Raw genomic sequence first — 17702 nt, 5'->3', positions numbered from 1 at the left:
GTAATCTATTGTGCGGTGCTGTTTGTACGAATTGTCTTGAGAAATGCACAAACGTCTTTGCAAATACTTACTCAAAATCTTTAGTTCTCAGAAGTAAATATTCATGTCAATGAACATATCAGTGCCATCAGAATGAAAAGTCCTTGAGTCATTGTTCACAAACAAGATAGTCAAAATGCTTATTCATGTTGTCAATATAACAGTGCACTCTGTTAGTATTACCTGCTGTAAACTATGGCAACAGTTTGGATGACAGTACTGAAATATATGGGATATTGATTGAAAGAGACTATTTCGAAATGTTTGAATTATTGAGGATATGGTCGATCTCCCAATATTTAGCAGCACCCTTCAGCATGATTGACAATGTGGTCCACAATAGTGGCCCTTATTTCATCTGATATGCGACTATATCCTTGGCCTCTTCTTTCTCTTCCTCTGTTTTGCCTCTGTACACTTCCATGCATCCTTACTCCTCTTCTTCCTCTCGGCTGTTGACCCTGATCGTTTTCTGGATGTTCATCCACTGTCAGAATTTGTAACTCGTGTTGTCCTCTGTCTATATATATTTTCCAATTGAAGGTTCATGAGATGCACCTTTGAGCTATTTCAGAGAACTGGTATATAATTGGTTGATCTATATTCTCTTCATTAGTGAAAGTCAAGATTCACCTGCACAATTCATGGCAAATTTACAAAAAGTCTAATAGAAATGTGTATAAAATATGCTTGACAGTTTATGACAACTAGAGCAACCATTTTGCATTTAATGACTTACACGATGAACTAATGACTAGATGTTTTGAGGGGTAAGACAATAGCACAGAGAACTATATAATACATTTTGAGCAACATGATATTAGCAACTGAAAATGTAGGAAACCGCAGACAAATGTACATAATCAGTTGCATGAATGTAGCAGAGCAATCGCAACTTGTTCAAAAGAATGAGAAACTGCTTTTATGATGTGCACAAGTGACTAGATGATGTGGAGGTTGAGCAAGTAGTTTTGAAAATTTCATTTCTGATCTGAGAAATGCACCAAAGAGAGTGAGAAAAACTGTATTTTCAGCCTGTGTCGTTCTGCTTTTGCACTTTAACAGATTAAATTGTCAAAGTTTATGTACCTTATATTCACCTCTCCTTAATTCTGACATTTCTTTCTTTATGTGAATTGTATTATTCATGTAGTTCCATGCTGAATTCCTCGGTGCCAGGGTGTTTGATAAGACAGTGCAGACATTTAGGATCAAGTGTTTTTCTCCTAGGGTTTTACAGACAGCCTAGCTTTGCTCAGTAAACAACAGGATCAATCTGGGGCGATTTCATTAATGCTCTAAGTGTCATGTCCAGTGGGTCTTCTTTTGGATTGTTACTTCGTCATGCATCATGTCTTCCACTCATGTGTCCATACAGGAATTCATATATATTTGTAATGGTATATTTTTTAGCTTTTTTTTCTTTATTATGACAGGACAGTGGAGCAGAGACAGGAACTGACTGGAGAAGAAAGCAGGGAACAGAATCAAGCTCAAACTCTCTAAACGTCATGAATAATCCTGTCACACTCAGAGCCTTGGTCATGTGATCAAGTGTTTTTCTCACGCATTAGACTAATTGGTAGACAAAGTATTAATTTTGGTTTGTTTTTTAAAAGCCACAAATTTATAATAATTGGATCACTGATGATGGCCTTTGTAGAAAATAATTTGTAATGGTTAGTAAATTGAGGGATACAGTTTCTCTGAGTTGATTTTCTTTCCGTTAGCCGGTCATGTTCTTCTGTCCCTGTCCAAAGCATTATGCTGTTACTAATCAGCAGTCATCATGGGTTGTGTTTCTCCTGGCACTCAGATTTTCCATCCATCTGCTTGGCATATGTAACCTGCAGAACTGTTCACTTAGTTAAAATGACAAAGTTTTTATATCGTCACTTTTGCTCGTAAATATATATAAAGTACCAGGAACTTCTGATTGCAAGTACAGTATTTGTACACCCACATACATAAATCCACACATATCTAAACACATATATGCCTTATTTATTATGACCTTGCGTCTCAATAACCTCTTTCTCAAATCTTTTTCTCACCCAGCTGGTGAAATGATTGACCCATTGTTCTTTTCACCTAAGTGGATAGGGAGAACTACCACTGCAAAAAAAAAAAAAGTTGAGCCAACTTAAACGTTTAAGGCAACCAGCTTCAGCAGATTTTTGAGTTTTCTCAATTTATTTTTTAGGAAATTTCTCATTCTTTGTTGTATAAACTTAAAACAAGAAGTTGAGAAAACTCAAAAATCTGCTGAAGCTGGTTGCCTTAAACTTTTAAGTTTGCCCAGTTGTTTTTACAGTGTGGGCTAAAAGAACTCACTTGACCCTTTTGCTGTTTTGTTATCATCATATTTTCCAGGCAGAGGCTAGACAGCTCTGCAGGTGCTGCTGAGCAACATTCAATTCAATAAACCTCTTAGTGACCCTCATAAATATGTGGTCAGCATTGAAAATACATATAAACAAACAGAGATTGGCTCAGTCTTTTGTAAACACACCTCTCTAATTTTCGGGAAAGTGTTTGGGTGTGTTTTTAATACTGAAAGACCTGAAATGGTATTTGTTTGTGATGTGATAATCAGATGGGCTCGTGGCCATTGGTTGCTAAAACCTACCATAAACAAATATGGATTGTGTTGGGGTGTTTATTAAAGTGATAGTTCTCCGAAAAGTGAACATTTCTGTGGTTATTTACATGAACATGCTGTTCCAGTCCTGAATGATTTTCTTGACAGTAAATATTGTGTCCTTTAACCTGACTGGAGGTCTGGTATTTCCCCACAGGAGGACACAGATCATAACTACTACACCTCAAAGACTTATGGCCCCAGTGACCCTATGAGCAAAGAATTATGGGTAAATATCGATCAGATGGACAAGGAGAAGGTGAAGATTCATGGCATCTTGTCCAATACACACAGACAAGCAGCGGTGAGACAACATTCATTCATTCATTCATTCAATCACTCATAATAAAAAGCAGTACACATCTTCTGAATTGCAAACTATATAAAATGGCTAAATTTAAGAACAATTAATGTTTGTATTTTGGAAAAAAATCCTTTTATTTGTCACTTATGGATGGGTTTGTCTGTTTGTGTGGATTATGAAAGTAACAGACCAAGTGCTGATCCTCAAATGCCACATTTCTCTGAAATGGGATCAGGTTTTGGTGTGTCGCCATCCCATTACTGGAACAGACTGCAATATCCTCACATTGCACTTTCCAAACAAAAGAAACCACAGCGGAGAAGCGCACCATAGATTTAGGACAGAAGTCAAATTTATTAGCAGAGTTATGTTTGCTTTAGCCGACCACAGAATGAGTCCATAGAGTCGGTCTCGAGCTACACTTGTTGTATGTTTTATTGTAATCACTGCCTCTCTCTCACTGTCTCTGATTAATCGTTTTAAATTGATTTTGCTTATTGTTTCGATCTTTTTATAAATGCAAGCTAAACTTTGTCTTGTTTTCATCCTCAGCGGGTCAATCTCTCCTTTGATTTTCCATTTTATGGGCATTTGTTGCGAGAGATCACTGTTGCAACCGGCGGTAAGTAAACTGTCCTCCTGCGTGTAATGTGTGCAGCACAACCAATGATGAGGTTATAAGAGAGCATCTGCCTGCCTTCATGCGATATGAGTATTATATGGCTGAAGCAGAACATATGATCTATATGAGCTTAAAGAGGAATATATAATTGATTGGTTTTTGCTTGTAGGCATAAGAGCTTGACTGTGAGTCACAGTGTTCTAGCGGATCAGGCTGTGTTTATCAGCCGTGAGAGGTTCATCTTAATAACAGCTGACCGTGCATGCTGGAGATATGAGGGCATGTGTAGGGATTTTTATTATGATTGTGGTTCATGTGACTCACTGGCTGCTGGAATGTGGAAAGATGAATCTGTGAGAGTGAGGGAAAGAGAGACAGAAAACCGCCATATAATTTCTCCCTATAATTACATCAGTCATCTCTCTGCGGTTATAAACGGTGAAACACAAGTGATCTGAATTTCCCAGTGAAGCCGTGTTCTCAGGAGTGAAAAATTATGTACGGTTTTAAGAGTTACTTTTCCTGCCTTAAGAATTTTTTAATAAACAGAACTGGAAAATGTTTGCTAAATTATTCAAATCAGAGTGTCTATTTACATTAAGTGCAAATAGCCCATCTTGTTGGCAAAGGCTTTTTGTAGTAACTCTGTTGTCTGGTTCAATCAGACAAAATTACTAAAGAAACCCAGAGAGCAAGGACAGTGGATTTCTAATCACATTCTTCTTTCTGTTCCCATACCATATCAGCTGGAAGTGACTTATTTTAAGTAAAAATGGAGAAAATATTTGAGAAGTGGAAATTAAAGTGCCTAATGGGTTTTTAATAGGCCTTTAATTGAAATCGGATGTGGTATCCTCGCATTGATCGGATAGGTTGGCACATTGACCACTCGAATTGTTACGTGGTCCACTTCTTGGATATTCAAGGACACCTTTACTGATCAGCATGTTCAATAAGGTTAGGGGTAGGTGTAGGGTTGTGCTTTAGAAACAGGGACAAGTAAGGTAAAATATGAGCGCACATTGCTATAATCTTTTTTGAGGATTTGTTTTTATTTTTTATTTTCTTGTGTTGTCAAATAACAGTGAGACCTGTTTTTGTCTTAATTATTTTATTTGCATATAATGCGTTTTTAAGTGCTCTGTGTTTACAGGGTAACAAGCGAAGTTGGTCAGCTTAGTCCAGGTTGGCTGAATTCCTGTGGAAAGATTTGCATTGATTTAAGCAGACAAATGCTGAAGACACATTTTAGATTATGTATGTGTGGAAGGTCCTCTCTCTTTTCTGTGAGTGGGATAGAAGGAGGTATTTATATGGCTAATTAGAGTATTAATCACTTTGGAGACAGGCCAGGGCTGTTTGCCAGGATGCATAGATGAGAAAGGAGGAGACCACAGAGATTAAGAGTAGAAAGACAAGCACATGTTCATGCATTGGTGCCAAAAAAACTTTTTTACATGAACAAATTGAGTGTTTTTATCTTATTTTCATCCTGAAGATCAGATTTGAAAAGTGTTTTTATTATTATTTTATATGAAGAATGAGTATTGTAAAGGTTAATAGATTGTGTGTGTGTGTGTGTGTGTTTGTGTGTTTTCAGGGTTCATCTACACAGGAGATGTGGTTCACCGAATGTTGACAGCAACACAATATATCGCTCCACTTATGGCAAACTTTGACCCCAGCCTCTCCAGAAACTCAACTGTCATCTATTTTGACAATGGTAAGAGACGGACAGACTGGACCGTGTGTGTGTGTGTGTGTGTGTGTGAGAGAGAGAGAGAGACAGACAGACAGAGGGTGTCCTATATGACAGAAATATTTAGTGGAAAAATATATTGGAACAAAAATATCCAATATATATCTGTCAGACCTTCCCATCTTCAAATGCACACACCCATCAAACACACTGTACCTTGACTTGCCATAAATCAGATGTGTCATGTTATGTTTTCCAGATGCTCTTGTTTACAGAGGCGATCAGAAGCTGAAACTGTATTATTAGTAGAGAATATAAGTATCAAATATATCCTCATTAATATGTAAAATCATATTTAAATATTATGTAAATATGTGTTTCTTAGGAACTGCTTTGGTTGTCCAGTGGGATCACGTCCATCTTCAGGATTCTTATAATGAAGGAAGTTTCACCTTCCAGGCCACATTACACAGTGATGGACGAATTGTCTTTGCTTACAAAGAGGTCTGAAGGATATTTTTTATTTTCTTCCTCCATATGTCTTTCATCCTGTTTTCTATTTCTCTCTGTCTGTGACATGGCTCTTCTGTGATTACTTCCTGTTCCATCAGAGTTTATGTCACGTCTCTCTCTCTCTCTCACTCTCTCTCTCTTTATATATATATATATATATATATATATATATATGTATATATACACTGTATATACAGTGGGGGGGGATTATTTGATCCCCTGCTGATTTTGTACGTTTGCCCATTGACGAAGAAATGATCAGTCTATAATTTTAATGGTAGGTTTATTTGAACCGTGAGAGACAGAATAACAACAAAAAAATCCAGAAAAACGCATTTCAAAAAAGTTATAAATTGATTCGCATTTTAATGAATCAAATAAGCAGGGGATCAAATAATTTTTTCGCCACTGTACATTACACACACACTATATATAGTGTTATGCAAAATAAAATATGTAGCGTTGTAGATAGAAATATATAAAGAAATATTGTAACCCTCTAGTCTGAAGACATTCTCGTAAATGCTTTTGAGATTTATTTGATTATTGCAAATCATATTCAGCCCGCAAACCTCGCAAATCATGTGCAGTCAAATGTGACATCCTTGAAATGCATGAAATCCATTTTAATCATCAAATAAACCTATTATATTTAACTTTATATATATATATATATATATAAAAAATGGTTTTATATTATATACAGGTGCATCTCAATAAATTAGAATGTCGTGAAAAAGTTCATTTTTTTCTTGTAAGTTATTTCAAAAAGTGAAACTTTCATATATTTTAGATTCATTGCATGTAAAGTAAAACATTTAAAAAAAAATTGTTTTTGTTTTAATTTTGATGATTAGAGCTTACAGCTGATGAAAGTCAAAAATCAGTATCTCAAAATATTAGAATATTTACATTTGAGTTTCAATTAATGACCATCCCTACAGTATAAATTCCAGGTCTCTCTTGTTTTTTGAAACCACAATAAAGGAGAACACTGCTGACTTGGCAATGATCCAGAAGACAAACATTGACGTCCTCCACAAAGAGGGTAAGTCACAGAGGGTCATTACTGAAAGGTGTGGCTGTTTACAGAGTGCTGTATCAAAGCATATTAAATGCAAAGTTGACTGGAAGGAAGAAATTGGGTAGGAAAAGGTGCACAAGCAACAGGGATGACCGCAAGCTTGAGAATACTGTCAAGCAAAGCTGATTCAAACACTTGTGAGAGCTTCACAAGGAGTGGACTGAAGCTGGAGTCAGTGCATCAAGAGTCACCAGCTCAGACGTCTTCAGGAAAAGGGCTACCAAGCCACTTCTGAACCAGAGACAACGTCAGAAGCGTCTTACCTGGGCTGTGGAGAAAAAGAACTGGACTGTTGCTCAGTGGTCCAAAGTCCTCTTTTCAGATGAAAGTAAATTTTGCATTTCATTTGGAAATCAAGGTCCCAGAGTCTGGAGGAAGAGTGGAGAGGCACAGAATCCATGTTGCTTGAAGTCCAGCGTGAAGTTTCCACAGTCAGTGATGATTTGGGCTGCCATGTCATCTGCTGGTGTTGGTCCACTGTGTTTTCTGAAGTCCACAGTCTACGCAGCCATCTTTCAGGAAATTTTAGAGCACTTCATGCTTCCTTCTGCTGACAAGCTGATTGCCTCCATGCCATGCCGCATTGATGCAGTAATTAAAGCAAAAGGAGCCCCTACCAAGTATTGAGTGCATATACAGTAAATGAACATACTTTCCAGAAGGCCAACAATTCACTAAAAATGTTTTTTTTTATTGATCTTATGAAGTATTCTAATTTGTTGAGATGTGAATTGGGGGGTTTTTGTTCAATTTTAGCCTAAATCATCACAATTAAAAGAACTAAAGACTTAAACTACTTCAGTCTGTGTGCATTGAATTTATTTAATACACGAGTTTCACAATTTGAGTTGAATTACTGAAATAAATGAACTTTTCCACGACATTCTAATTTGAGATGCACCTGTACATACATTATTTAAATATAATTTATTATATCCATATATAAATTTAGAATATTTATATTCTATACGTATAATATATATTCTATTCTATATACGTCCAAGTGCACACACACAGCAGTGAACACACACCCGGAGCAGTGGGCAGCCAATGCTGCAGCGCCCGGGGAGCAGTTGGGGGTTCGGTGCCTTGCTCAAGGGTCTCACCTCAAGTCGTGGTATTGAGGTGGAGAGAGTGCTGGTCATTCACTCCCCCACCTACAATCCCTGCTGGACCTGAGACTTGAATCTGTGACCTTTGGGTTACAAGTCCGACTCTCTATCCATTAGACCACAACCGCCCTAGCTCTCTCTCTTTCTCAGATTTGAGTTGATGACTGCATTTGACAGGTGCTATTCATATATATATATATATATACACACACTATATAGTGTTATGCAAAATAAAAACACATACAATTAGTATATAAAAAAATATTGTAACCCTCTAATCAGAAGACATTTTTGTAAATGCTGTTGAGGTTTATTTGATTATTGCAATGCATATTCAGTCCGCAAACTTCTTAACTGAATTAAGCTTCTCCCTCTCCCCATGTCTTCTTTCTTTCTTTCTTTCTTTCTTTCTTTCTCTTTCCTTCTTGCTTGTTTTCTGCTCTTCCTTTTTTGTTTTTTCGTTTTCCTTCTTTTAAACTAGCTGTCTAACTTCACCTCAGGTCGATGATGGATGAATTAACTAGTATGTGCTTTCATTTCAGGTCCCAGTGCAGATTGCAAAGATCAGTTCTGTCAATCATCCAGTGAAGGTTGGACTGTCTGATGCCTTTGTGGTGGTCCATAAGATTCAGCAGATCCCCAGTGAGTCAATGTGACACGTAACACCAGTAAACCATCTGCATTCTGTATTCCAAGTGTGTGTGAGGGTTTTTTTTTTATTTCGTTTTTTTGGAGATTTGAGTTGATGACTGAATTTGACAGGTTCTATTCAGCCCGTCAGAAAACTGGGAGTATGTTTGTTCTGACAGTCGATTACTTCAGTGATGATCTCAAAGCTCCTTCCTCCTCCCTTCTCAAGCTGTCTGTTTGTTGTTTGGTGTGACAAGCAGGAAAAGTCTTTGATGTCGTAGTAACAGTGAGCCCAGCAGGTCCAAACCCGGCTGCGCTGGAGAAACAAATTTAGCAGATAAATATGTCTGGAGTTGGGCAGCGAGTGAGTGTGGGAGAGAACAGGAGGAGAAGATGTGTTTGCAGTCTGGACATCATGAATGGAGACTCATGATTTTCCATGACAGCTTGTAGGTGTAGGTTTCAGTAAGGTCAGACAGTTACTTCCTCAGCTGCACACACACGCATTCACTTTATCGGAGAGATTTTCCCCTGCTGTATACATTCATCCAGAGAGGCGACACATGAAAAGCCATATACACACCCACAAACACACACACATTTGTTTCATTCTATTAAAAAGGACAGTGTTTTTATACAGAGGTGACCCCAATTCTTTACACCAACCTTTAGACATCAATAAACTTGTGACATCAAACAAAATGTGATTTGCATGATTTATGAGCCTTTTAAATGGCATACACTAAAATATGCTGGGTTAAAAACAACCCAACTTGGGTTATTTGGCAACCCAGTGCTGGGTAAATATTGGACGGAACACATGCTGGGTTATTTTGACCCAGCTGGTTGGATTAATACTTTTACCCAACATGCTCGGTTGTTTTATTTAAAGGGGTCATCGGATGCCCATTTTACACAAGTTGATATGATTTTTAGGGTCTTAATGAAAAGTCTATAACATACTTTGGTTAAAAATTCTCAATGGTAGTGTAAAACACACCTTTTTAAACCTGCCAAAATCAGCTCTGTCTTTAGAACACTGATCTAGTCCATGTTTCTTTAAATGCTAGTGAGCTTTGCTGACTCCGCCCCTCTCTTCCGTGGAGTGACCATAGAAATGTGTAGATTCCCTATTCGACCGCTCCCGATACGTTGACGCGTCAGCCATCTCGCATTCACCATAATAATAATCAATGAATATTCAAAGATATACAAGCATATAACTTGCTGTTGTAGACGCACACAGTCAATGTGCTCAAAGATTCTCAGACCGTTCTAAAAATGGCGGATGGCTTACATATCGCGGCACCAAAGAAACAGTCAATAATGAGGGGAGGGAGGGGGGAAGTGGTGTGTGGCCAAGTATGGTGACCCATACTCGGAATTTGTGCTCTGCATTTACCCATCCAAGTGTACACACAGTAGTGAGCATACACCCGGAGCAGTGGGCAGCCAATGCTGCGGCGCCCGGGGAGCACTTGGGGGTTCGGTGCCTTGCTCAAGGGTTAACATCAAGTTAAATTAAACTCAGTATTATAACGAATAAAATCCATTTATGTTATGCAAGGCAAAAGGTGTTTCCATTGTGTGAAATGACCGACCGCTGCTAACACAGCTGACTGACATCTCGTCCTTGTGTTGCGTTGCGTAAAATAATATAATTTACCACAGTAAAGATATTATAAATTAAATAAAATGTACACAAACTTTTATTTCACTGAAGAAGTGCTCCAAATCAGCAGCACTGAGAACCGCTCTCCTCTCTCCTGTAGAACTGTAACTCAGCAGCTGGATTGTTTCATCGGAGAGGCTCAACTCAGCGGTTGGGTAGAAAAAAATAGCCCAGCATTAAAAATGACCCAGCAGCTTAGGTACAGATAAACTACCCAGCACCTTGTTAAAAAAATATTATAAACAACCCGATAAAATGACCCAACAGGCTGAACCCAGCATTTTCTAGAGTGTAACTAGTTTAATCAAACCTACACATACACATATAGAAATACTGCAACAGTATCCATCCTCTCTTCATTCTAATTCAATTTTCCATTTCACTGCTTTTAGGTAATTCAGCTACCAGTCACGTAGATGATGTATTAGTAGATGCATCTATATGTGCAGTTATATCCATGCATGCGTGTAAATGCGTTTGATCCAGCGTGTGTCGATGATGGGGGGCTTAACTTCAACTCAAAGACTATTATATACTGAATTACTTTCAGATGTAGGTTGATCAACCAACGTTTAAATTATGAAAAGTCCATTCTGAGTCATAGGGATTTATGGCATTAGAGACGGAGTATGAGTACTGCATAACCAATACATAGTTCACTTAAGGCCAATTCACACTGCACCAACAGAAGCTAACAAACGGCAACAGACACGGACACGTTTTCTGTTTCTGAACTTGTTGAATCGGCATTTGTCTGTGCTGTGTTATAGCCTTGAGCAGAGTATTTCTTTTTTCATTCTATTTTAAATGTAACATTTTATTGAGTAAGGGACACCAAAGAGAGGATTTTTTTTAGTTGACTTAATTAGTTAAGTAAACACACAGGTCTTTTTTGTTTTTATGTTTAACAGTATATTGGAGAAGAGCTTCTGTTAGCAAGTATATTAAGCATTCCCTCCTTTTAGCACTGGAAACAATGTGAATAGTTCTTTCAGTGAAATAGACTGTATTCACAACTATGTCATTACAGTGAATCATGCATCCCAATGCTAGGGAAGAGTGTCCGGTAATTTTGCATGCAATCAGTGCACTCTTAAGTTCTCACACAGTGGCCCAATGCAGGTTTTGTCAGTTTTAGCCTGGATACAGATCTTTACTGAGCACATACATCTTTACTAGTTCCTTTTTTTGGTATTGATTCCCATCATTTAATATGGAATTAAACTTCTCCATCTATTTGTAGAATGACAGACATGCCCAAGTGAATTCATGCCTTGTATAAAAAAACATATTAGGACGTTTTCACAATTGTGGATAACATCTTGTTTAAAAGAGCATAGGGATTTTTTAGTGTGTGGAAGTAAGCTATTTAATATGAATGAATGAGACTTCAGATTCGTTTGCTGCTCCTGGTAAATAATTATAAGAATAACAAAGTACAGTAAATAATAAAACTAGTTGCACTACAAACCAGTGTTCATGATTATGATAATAAATGACAATAATACAATATGAAATACTTGTGGCAGTATCATGCAGTGGTGTTCCCTTTAAGTCAGTCTCTCCAAGTCATGTCGGGTGACCAACGAATTGGGATCTCGCTTAGAGAGACCAATCCACTTCGAGTGTAACTAAACAAGCCAATGCACATTGGCATGCGATTATTGATTATTAATTTGAGGTGCCAGCCTGGTAACTATCCAGACAATTTAGTAGTAATAAAAAAAAAAAAACGTCCCAAAGGAATCTAATGCATGTTATATCCATTTATAAGATCCCTATCATATCCTATCTATAATCACGTGTTATGTTATTAATTCAAATGACCCTTCATCAACCAAACAAGCAGGTGAAAATAACATATATTCACAGTTTCATGAAATACATTACACATTCACAATATCTTCTCTGAATTCAACAATACAATAAATCCAAACATATCAAAAAGGACAAAAAAGCACTGAAAAGCAAGTAATATGTAACTTCATAGCTCCCAGTCCATTCAAAACGTATTTAGCAATGTGATTTTCACTCATGTATTGTCCATACCTTAAATTCCACAAATATGGTGATAAATGTCGGCCGACCTTACATCGTTCATAGTGTAAATCACCAAACGCGTTACGAAATGTCCGTTGAGCATTGGTAGTTCAAAACTGTATCCAATTCCAAATAAAGAAACAAAAACCCACCCCTAAACACAAACAAGGGAAATACAATTAGCACAGAAATAACCATCAATTTCCTCCTTTAAAAATAAACAACAAAAAAGGAGAGTTGCACTTACACTTTCCCTAACATGCTTGACTTATCTTCAATCTCCGTTTTAAATCATGTTAACGGCATAACTTCTCTCCAAACACATCATCAACGGGAGAAATAAGCACTCCGAACACGACTTCAGCGGCAGACTCGAATCACTCCCAATATGGCATCAACAGGAGAAACAAGCACTCCGAAAACTTCAACAGATTCAGAGGGAGATTCAAACACTCACAATTCGGCTTCAGCAGAAGAACAGAGAAAGACTTAGAGGACGTCGAACTGAACATGTGAAACGCTAACAACACCGGACATTTATTTCCTCTCTAAAAATGACGTCATATTCCAATAAGGAAAATTTAAAGGGGAAGACCTCTTTTATTAGCAGAGTTCATCACATGAAATTCGCTACAAAGTCAACGCTCTCAAGGAAGCTCTCGTGCTGGTGGTATGGCGCTTCAGCGGCGGTGGTTCTTCCGTGTCGAGTGGATTGCACACATCAGGCTGCACTACCCACTGTTTGTGTCGCAGGCGGCCATCTCCCCTGTGCGCTTCAGCACACTAAAAGAGCGAATTCTGAAAGAGACATTCACAGGTGGAACATCTTTTTAAAGACGTGTCTTTTTAAAGATGCCTTTCCGCCCGTGCGTTTCTGGATGCGGTCATTACCTGGCGCTGGGTGTGATGGTCATGATCGCTGCCTCTCGTGTCTGGGCGTTAAGCATGCTGATGTGGCTTTCGTGGACGAGTCATGCTCCCATTGTGGGAAAATGACCGTCGCGGAGTTGTGGACCAGACTCCGTTTCCTGCAAAGGGGCAGGGTGCCCGTGCCTCTGCCTAGATATAGGGCTCCCCCTGGGTAGCTGGGGGTGCTACTTCTGGCAGTAGCCAGACTGGTCTTATGGTGACGGTGAGGAATTCCCCTCCGAGGAACCAACCTCCGAGGGCTCCTCCTTCCACCGGCACTGCACAGCCTGTGGAGCTGCCGAAGGAATAGGCTGGACCCTCTCGTGGGGTACCACTTGTATCCTTTGGTGCTCCCTCCCGACGATCGGATGTCGATCGCTACATCTGAGGGTGAGCCAGACCTGTCTGGAGATGATGATTCGGCACCGCTGCCGCCTTCTGGGCGGATTCGGATCCGGAAATGTGTCTATGCTTGCCCGGGCTGCCGAGAGGGTCGGGCTCGAGTGGAAACCTCCACCGTGTCCTGAACCCTCAAAGTTGGAGGATTGGTTTCTCGGGGTGGCTCGCACTGGTTCTCAGGGCCCCACCCCAGTACCTTTCTTCCCGGAGGTGCATGAAGAGCTCACTGGGTCGTGGACGGCACCTTTCATTGCCTGAAACCGTCCTGGTGGCTCGTCCTCCCTCACCACCCTCGACGGTGGGGCAGCGCGGGGGTATACGGAGATCCCGCCTGTGGAGCGGTCGGTTGCGATGCAATTGTGTCCAAATACCGCTGGCATGGGAATCCATCGCTCCCCTCCCGGGCCTGTAGGTACTTGTCGGCCCTGACCGGCAGTGCTTATGCGGCCTGTGGGGAAGCTGCTTCCACTCTACACGCTATGGCGTTGTTGCAGGTTCATCAGGCCAAGGCACGAGGGTGGGCACGACCCAGAAGTTCTCAAAGAGTTTCGTACTGCTACTGACCTCTCGCTATGAGCGACGAAGGTCACTGGGCCGTGCGATGTCCACTATGGTGGTCCAGGAACGCCATCTCTGGCTGTGTCTGGCCGACTTGAGGGAGTCTGACAAGATGCGGTTCTTGAATTCCCGTGTCCCAGACCGGCCTTTTCGGCGACGCAGTGGAGAATTACGCCCAGCAGTTCTCTGCTGCACAGAAGCAGACTGAGGCCATCAGGCACATCCTGCCCCGGCGTGCAGCTGCTGCCTCCACCCGGCCACCAGCGCAGCAAATGCAACAGCCTCCAGCAAAGCAGCGCCGTGGAGCCGGTCACAGGGCAGCAGCCTCGCCCATCCAGGCCCCCGCCAAATCTGGTGGCAAGCAGAAGAGCAAGAGGCCCTGAAACAGGCGACCTGGAGATGGAGGAGGATGCTCTTCGGGAGATGGTAAACGCACCACACCCTCCCCAGGAGGAGGGCCGGGCGGACAATCTTTGTTTCTTTTTTCCCCCGCCACTGGCCTCATGGTCAGTGGTCCCCAAAACCTCGACAAAAGAGCAATTTCCTCTATCTCTGGGTCCCCAGAGGAGACGGGGAGTTGTGGATGAGACAGTCTTGATTCACACTCACCCTCCTCCGATAGTGCGATCAATCGTACTACTCACGCACCCTCTGCCAGAACGCAGGTTGGTGTTGCACACATGTTGATCCTGCTTCGGACCGGCAACGAGATGCCCGAGCCGGGTCCCTGCGTCCCCCTTCGCTTCCCCACGGCAGATACGTCGGTGGTTCCGTAGGTGCCGTTTGTACTGTTTCTGGGAGCCTGGCTAGTGCTTTCCAGTCTGTCTCGTTGGCTCCGTCAGACCATCAGACTCGGCTATGCGATTCAGTTCGCCCGGCGTCCTCCCAAGTTCAGGGCCGTCCAATTCACTTCAGTGAAGGCGGCAGATGCTCCTGTCTTGCGTGCAGAGATTGCAGTCCTCCTGGCGAAGGATGCGATAGAGCCGGTCCCTCCAGCCGATATGAGGACGGGGTTTTACAGCCCTTACCTCATTGTACCCAAGAAAGGCAGTGGGTTGAGACCAATCTTGGATCTGCGCGTCTTGAACCAGGCCCTTCACAAGGTTCCGTTCAAGATGCTCACGCAGAAATGCATCTTCAGGTGCATGCGTCCCTGAGGTTGGTTTGCAGCAATCGACCTGAAGGACGCCTACGTCCATGTGTCGATCCTTCCGCGCCACGGGCCATTCCTGCAGTTTGCGTTCGAAGGACGGGCATATCAGTACAAGGTCCTGCCCTTTGGGCTGTCCCTGTCGCCCCGTGTCTTCACGAAAGTTGCGGAGGCAGTTCTTGTTCCCCTGAGAGAACAGGGCGTTCGCGTTTGCCTTCTCAACTACCTCGATGACTGGCTCATACTGGCTCAGTCTCAGGACCAGTTGTGCGAACACAGGGACTTGGTGCTCTCGCACCTCAGCCAGTTGGGCCTTCGGGTCAACTGGGAAAAGAGCAAACTCTCCCCGACGCAGAGGATCTCTTTTCTCGTTATGGAGTTGGATTCGGTCGATCCGACAGCACGCCTCACGCAAGAACGTGCTCAGTCGGTGTTGAACTGCTTGAATACGTTCAAGAGCAGGACAGCGGTCCCACTGAAACAATTTCAGAGGCTCCTGGGGCATATGGCAGCTGTGGCGGCAGTCACGCCGCTGGGGCTGCTTCATATGAGACCGCTTCAACACTGGCTCCATGGCCGAGTCCCGAGGTGGGCGTGGCAACGCAGCACTCACCGGGTCCAAGTCACACCGGCCTGCCGCCAAACCCTCACCCCATAGTCAGACCTCTCGTTTCTCCGGGCGGGAGTGCCCCTGGAACAGGTCTCCAAGCATGCTGTGGTTTACACGGATGCCTCCACCACCGGCTGGGGGGCCACGTTCGACGGGCTTTCAGTGTCGGGGGTTTGGACGGGCGCTTACGAGGCAAGCACGTACTGGTCCGTACGGACAACACTGCGACCTTTGTGTACATCAACTGACAAGGAGGTCTACGCTCTCGTCGCATGTCGCAACTCGCTCCCACCTCCTCCTCTGGAGTCAGAAGCATCTGAGGTCGCTTTGTGCCATTCACATTCTGGGTTTGCTCTACCGGGCAGCTGATGAGCTGTCACAAGCTGCGCTCCCCGGAGAGTGGAGACTCCATCCCCAGACGGTCCAGCTGATTTGGAGACGTTTCAGACCCGCTTCAGCTTGCTGCGGGTCCTTCGCAAGTATGTATCCCCCATTGAGCCTTCTCGCATAGACACTGTGCAAGATTAGGGAGGAGGAAGAGCAGGTCCTCCTTGTGGCGCCATACTGGCCCACTCGGACTTGGTTCCCAGAACTGATGCTCCTCGTGACAGCCCCTCCATGGCAGATTCCTCTGAGGAAGGATCTACTGACTCAGAGACGGGGCACCTTATGGCACCCGCGTCCAGACCTCTGGAAACTTCATGTCTGGTCCCTGGACGGAACACGGAGGTTCTAGGTGACCTACCCCAAGAGGTAGTTGACACCATCACTTCGGCGAGAGCACCGTCTATGAGACATGCTTCTGCCTTGAAGTGGAACCTGTTCGTCGAATGGTATTCTTCTCATCGAGAAGACCCCCGGAAGTGCCCGATCAGAGTCATGCTGTCCTTCTTGCAGCAGGGGTTGGAGAGAAGGCTGTCTCCATCCACCCTATGTGGCTGCAATTGCTGCCTACCACGACCCCATGGAAGGGAAGTCGGTGGGGAAGCATGACTTGGTCATCAGGTTCCTTAAATCCTCCACGGCCCCGCTCTATACCCTCTTGGGACCTGTCTCTAGTGCTCAGAGCACTACAGCAGGGCCCATTTGAGCCTTTACAGACAGTCGAGCTGAAGTTTATTTCCATGAAGACTCTGCTCCTGCTGGCATTGGCCTCCATCAAGAGGGTAGGGGACCTGCACGCATTTTCGGTCGACGATTTGTGCCTAGAGTTTGGGCCGGCTGACTCCCAGGTAATCCTGAGGCCCCGTCCTGGCTATGTGCCCAAGGTTCCCACTACTCCCTTCAGGGACCAGGTGGTGAGCCTGCAAGCACTGCCCCTGGAGGAGGCAGACCCAGCCCTAGCTTTGCTTTGTCCCGTCCGAGCATTGAGAGATACGTTGACAGGACGTGAAGCTTCAGGACCTCAGACCAGCTCTTTGTCTGTCACGGAGGCCGGCAGAAGGGGAATGCCGTCTCCAAGCAGAGGATGGCCCACTGGATAGTGGACGGCATCACCCTGGCTTATCAGGCACAGGGTGTGCCCTGCCCATTCAGGTTGAGAGCCCACTCTACTAGAAGTGTTGCATCCTCCTGGGCGTCGGCTCATGGCGCCTCGCTGACAGATATTTGTAGAGCTGCGGGCTGGGCGACCCCTAACACGTTCACTAGATTCTATAGCCTTTGTGTGGAACCGGTCTCCACCTGTGTTCTCACCTCAAACGGATAGAAGCACTGAGAG

General features: G+C 42.9%; 1 protein-coding gene across 2 annotated transcripts in view; it reads left to right on the top strand.

Annotated features, from left to right (window-relative positions):
• The window catches only part of LOC306876390 (plexin domain-containing protein 2-like), a 75603-nt gene that overhangs the window by 39650 nt on the left and 18251 nt on the right, over positions 1 to 17702 (top strand). For both annotated transcript variants that reach the window (XM_079427505.1, XM_079427504.1), the window contains exons 3-7: positions 2838 to 2984; positions 3537 to 3606; positions 5207 to 5329; positions 5691 to 5809; positions 8557 to 8656. In XM_079427505.1, coding sequence (XP_079283631.1) covers positions 2838 to 2984; positions 3537 to 3606; positions 5207 to 5329; positions 5691 to 5809; positions 8557 to 8656 — 559 coding nt within the window. The remainder of the gene's footprint in view (positions 1 to 2837; positions 2985 to 3536; positions 3607 to 5206; positions 5330 to 5690; positions 5810 to 8556; positions 8657 to 17702) is intronic.

The sequence above is a fragment of the Barbus barbus genome, assembly GCF_936440315.1.
Source record: "Barbus barbus genome assembly, chromosome: 1".
Taxonomy (NCBI): Eukaryota; Metazoa; Chordata; class Actinopteri; order Cypriniformes; family Cyprinidae; genus Barbus; species Barbus barbus.
Note: the sequence above shows the minus strand (reverse complement) of the source record. Positions and strands in the feature narration are given on the sequence as shown.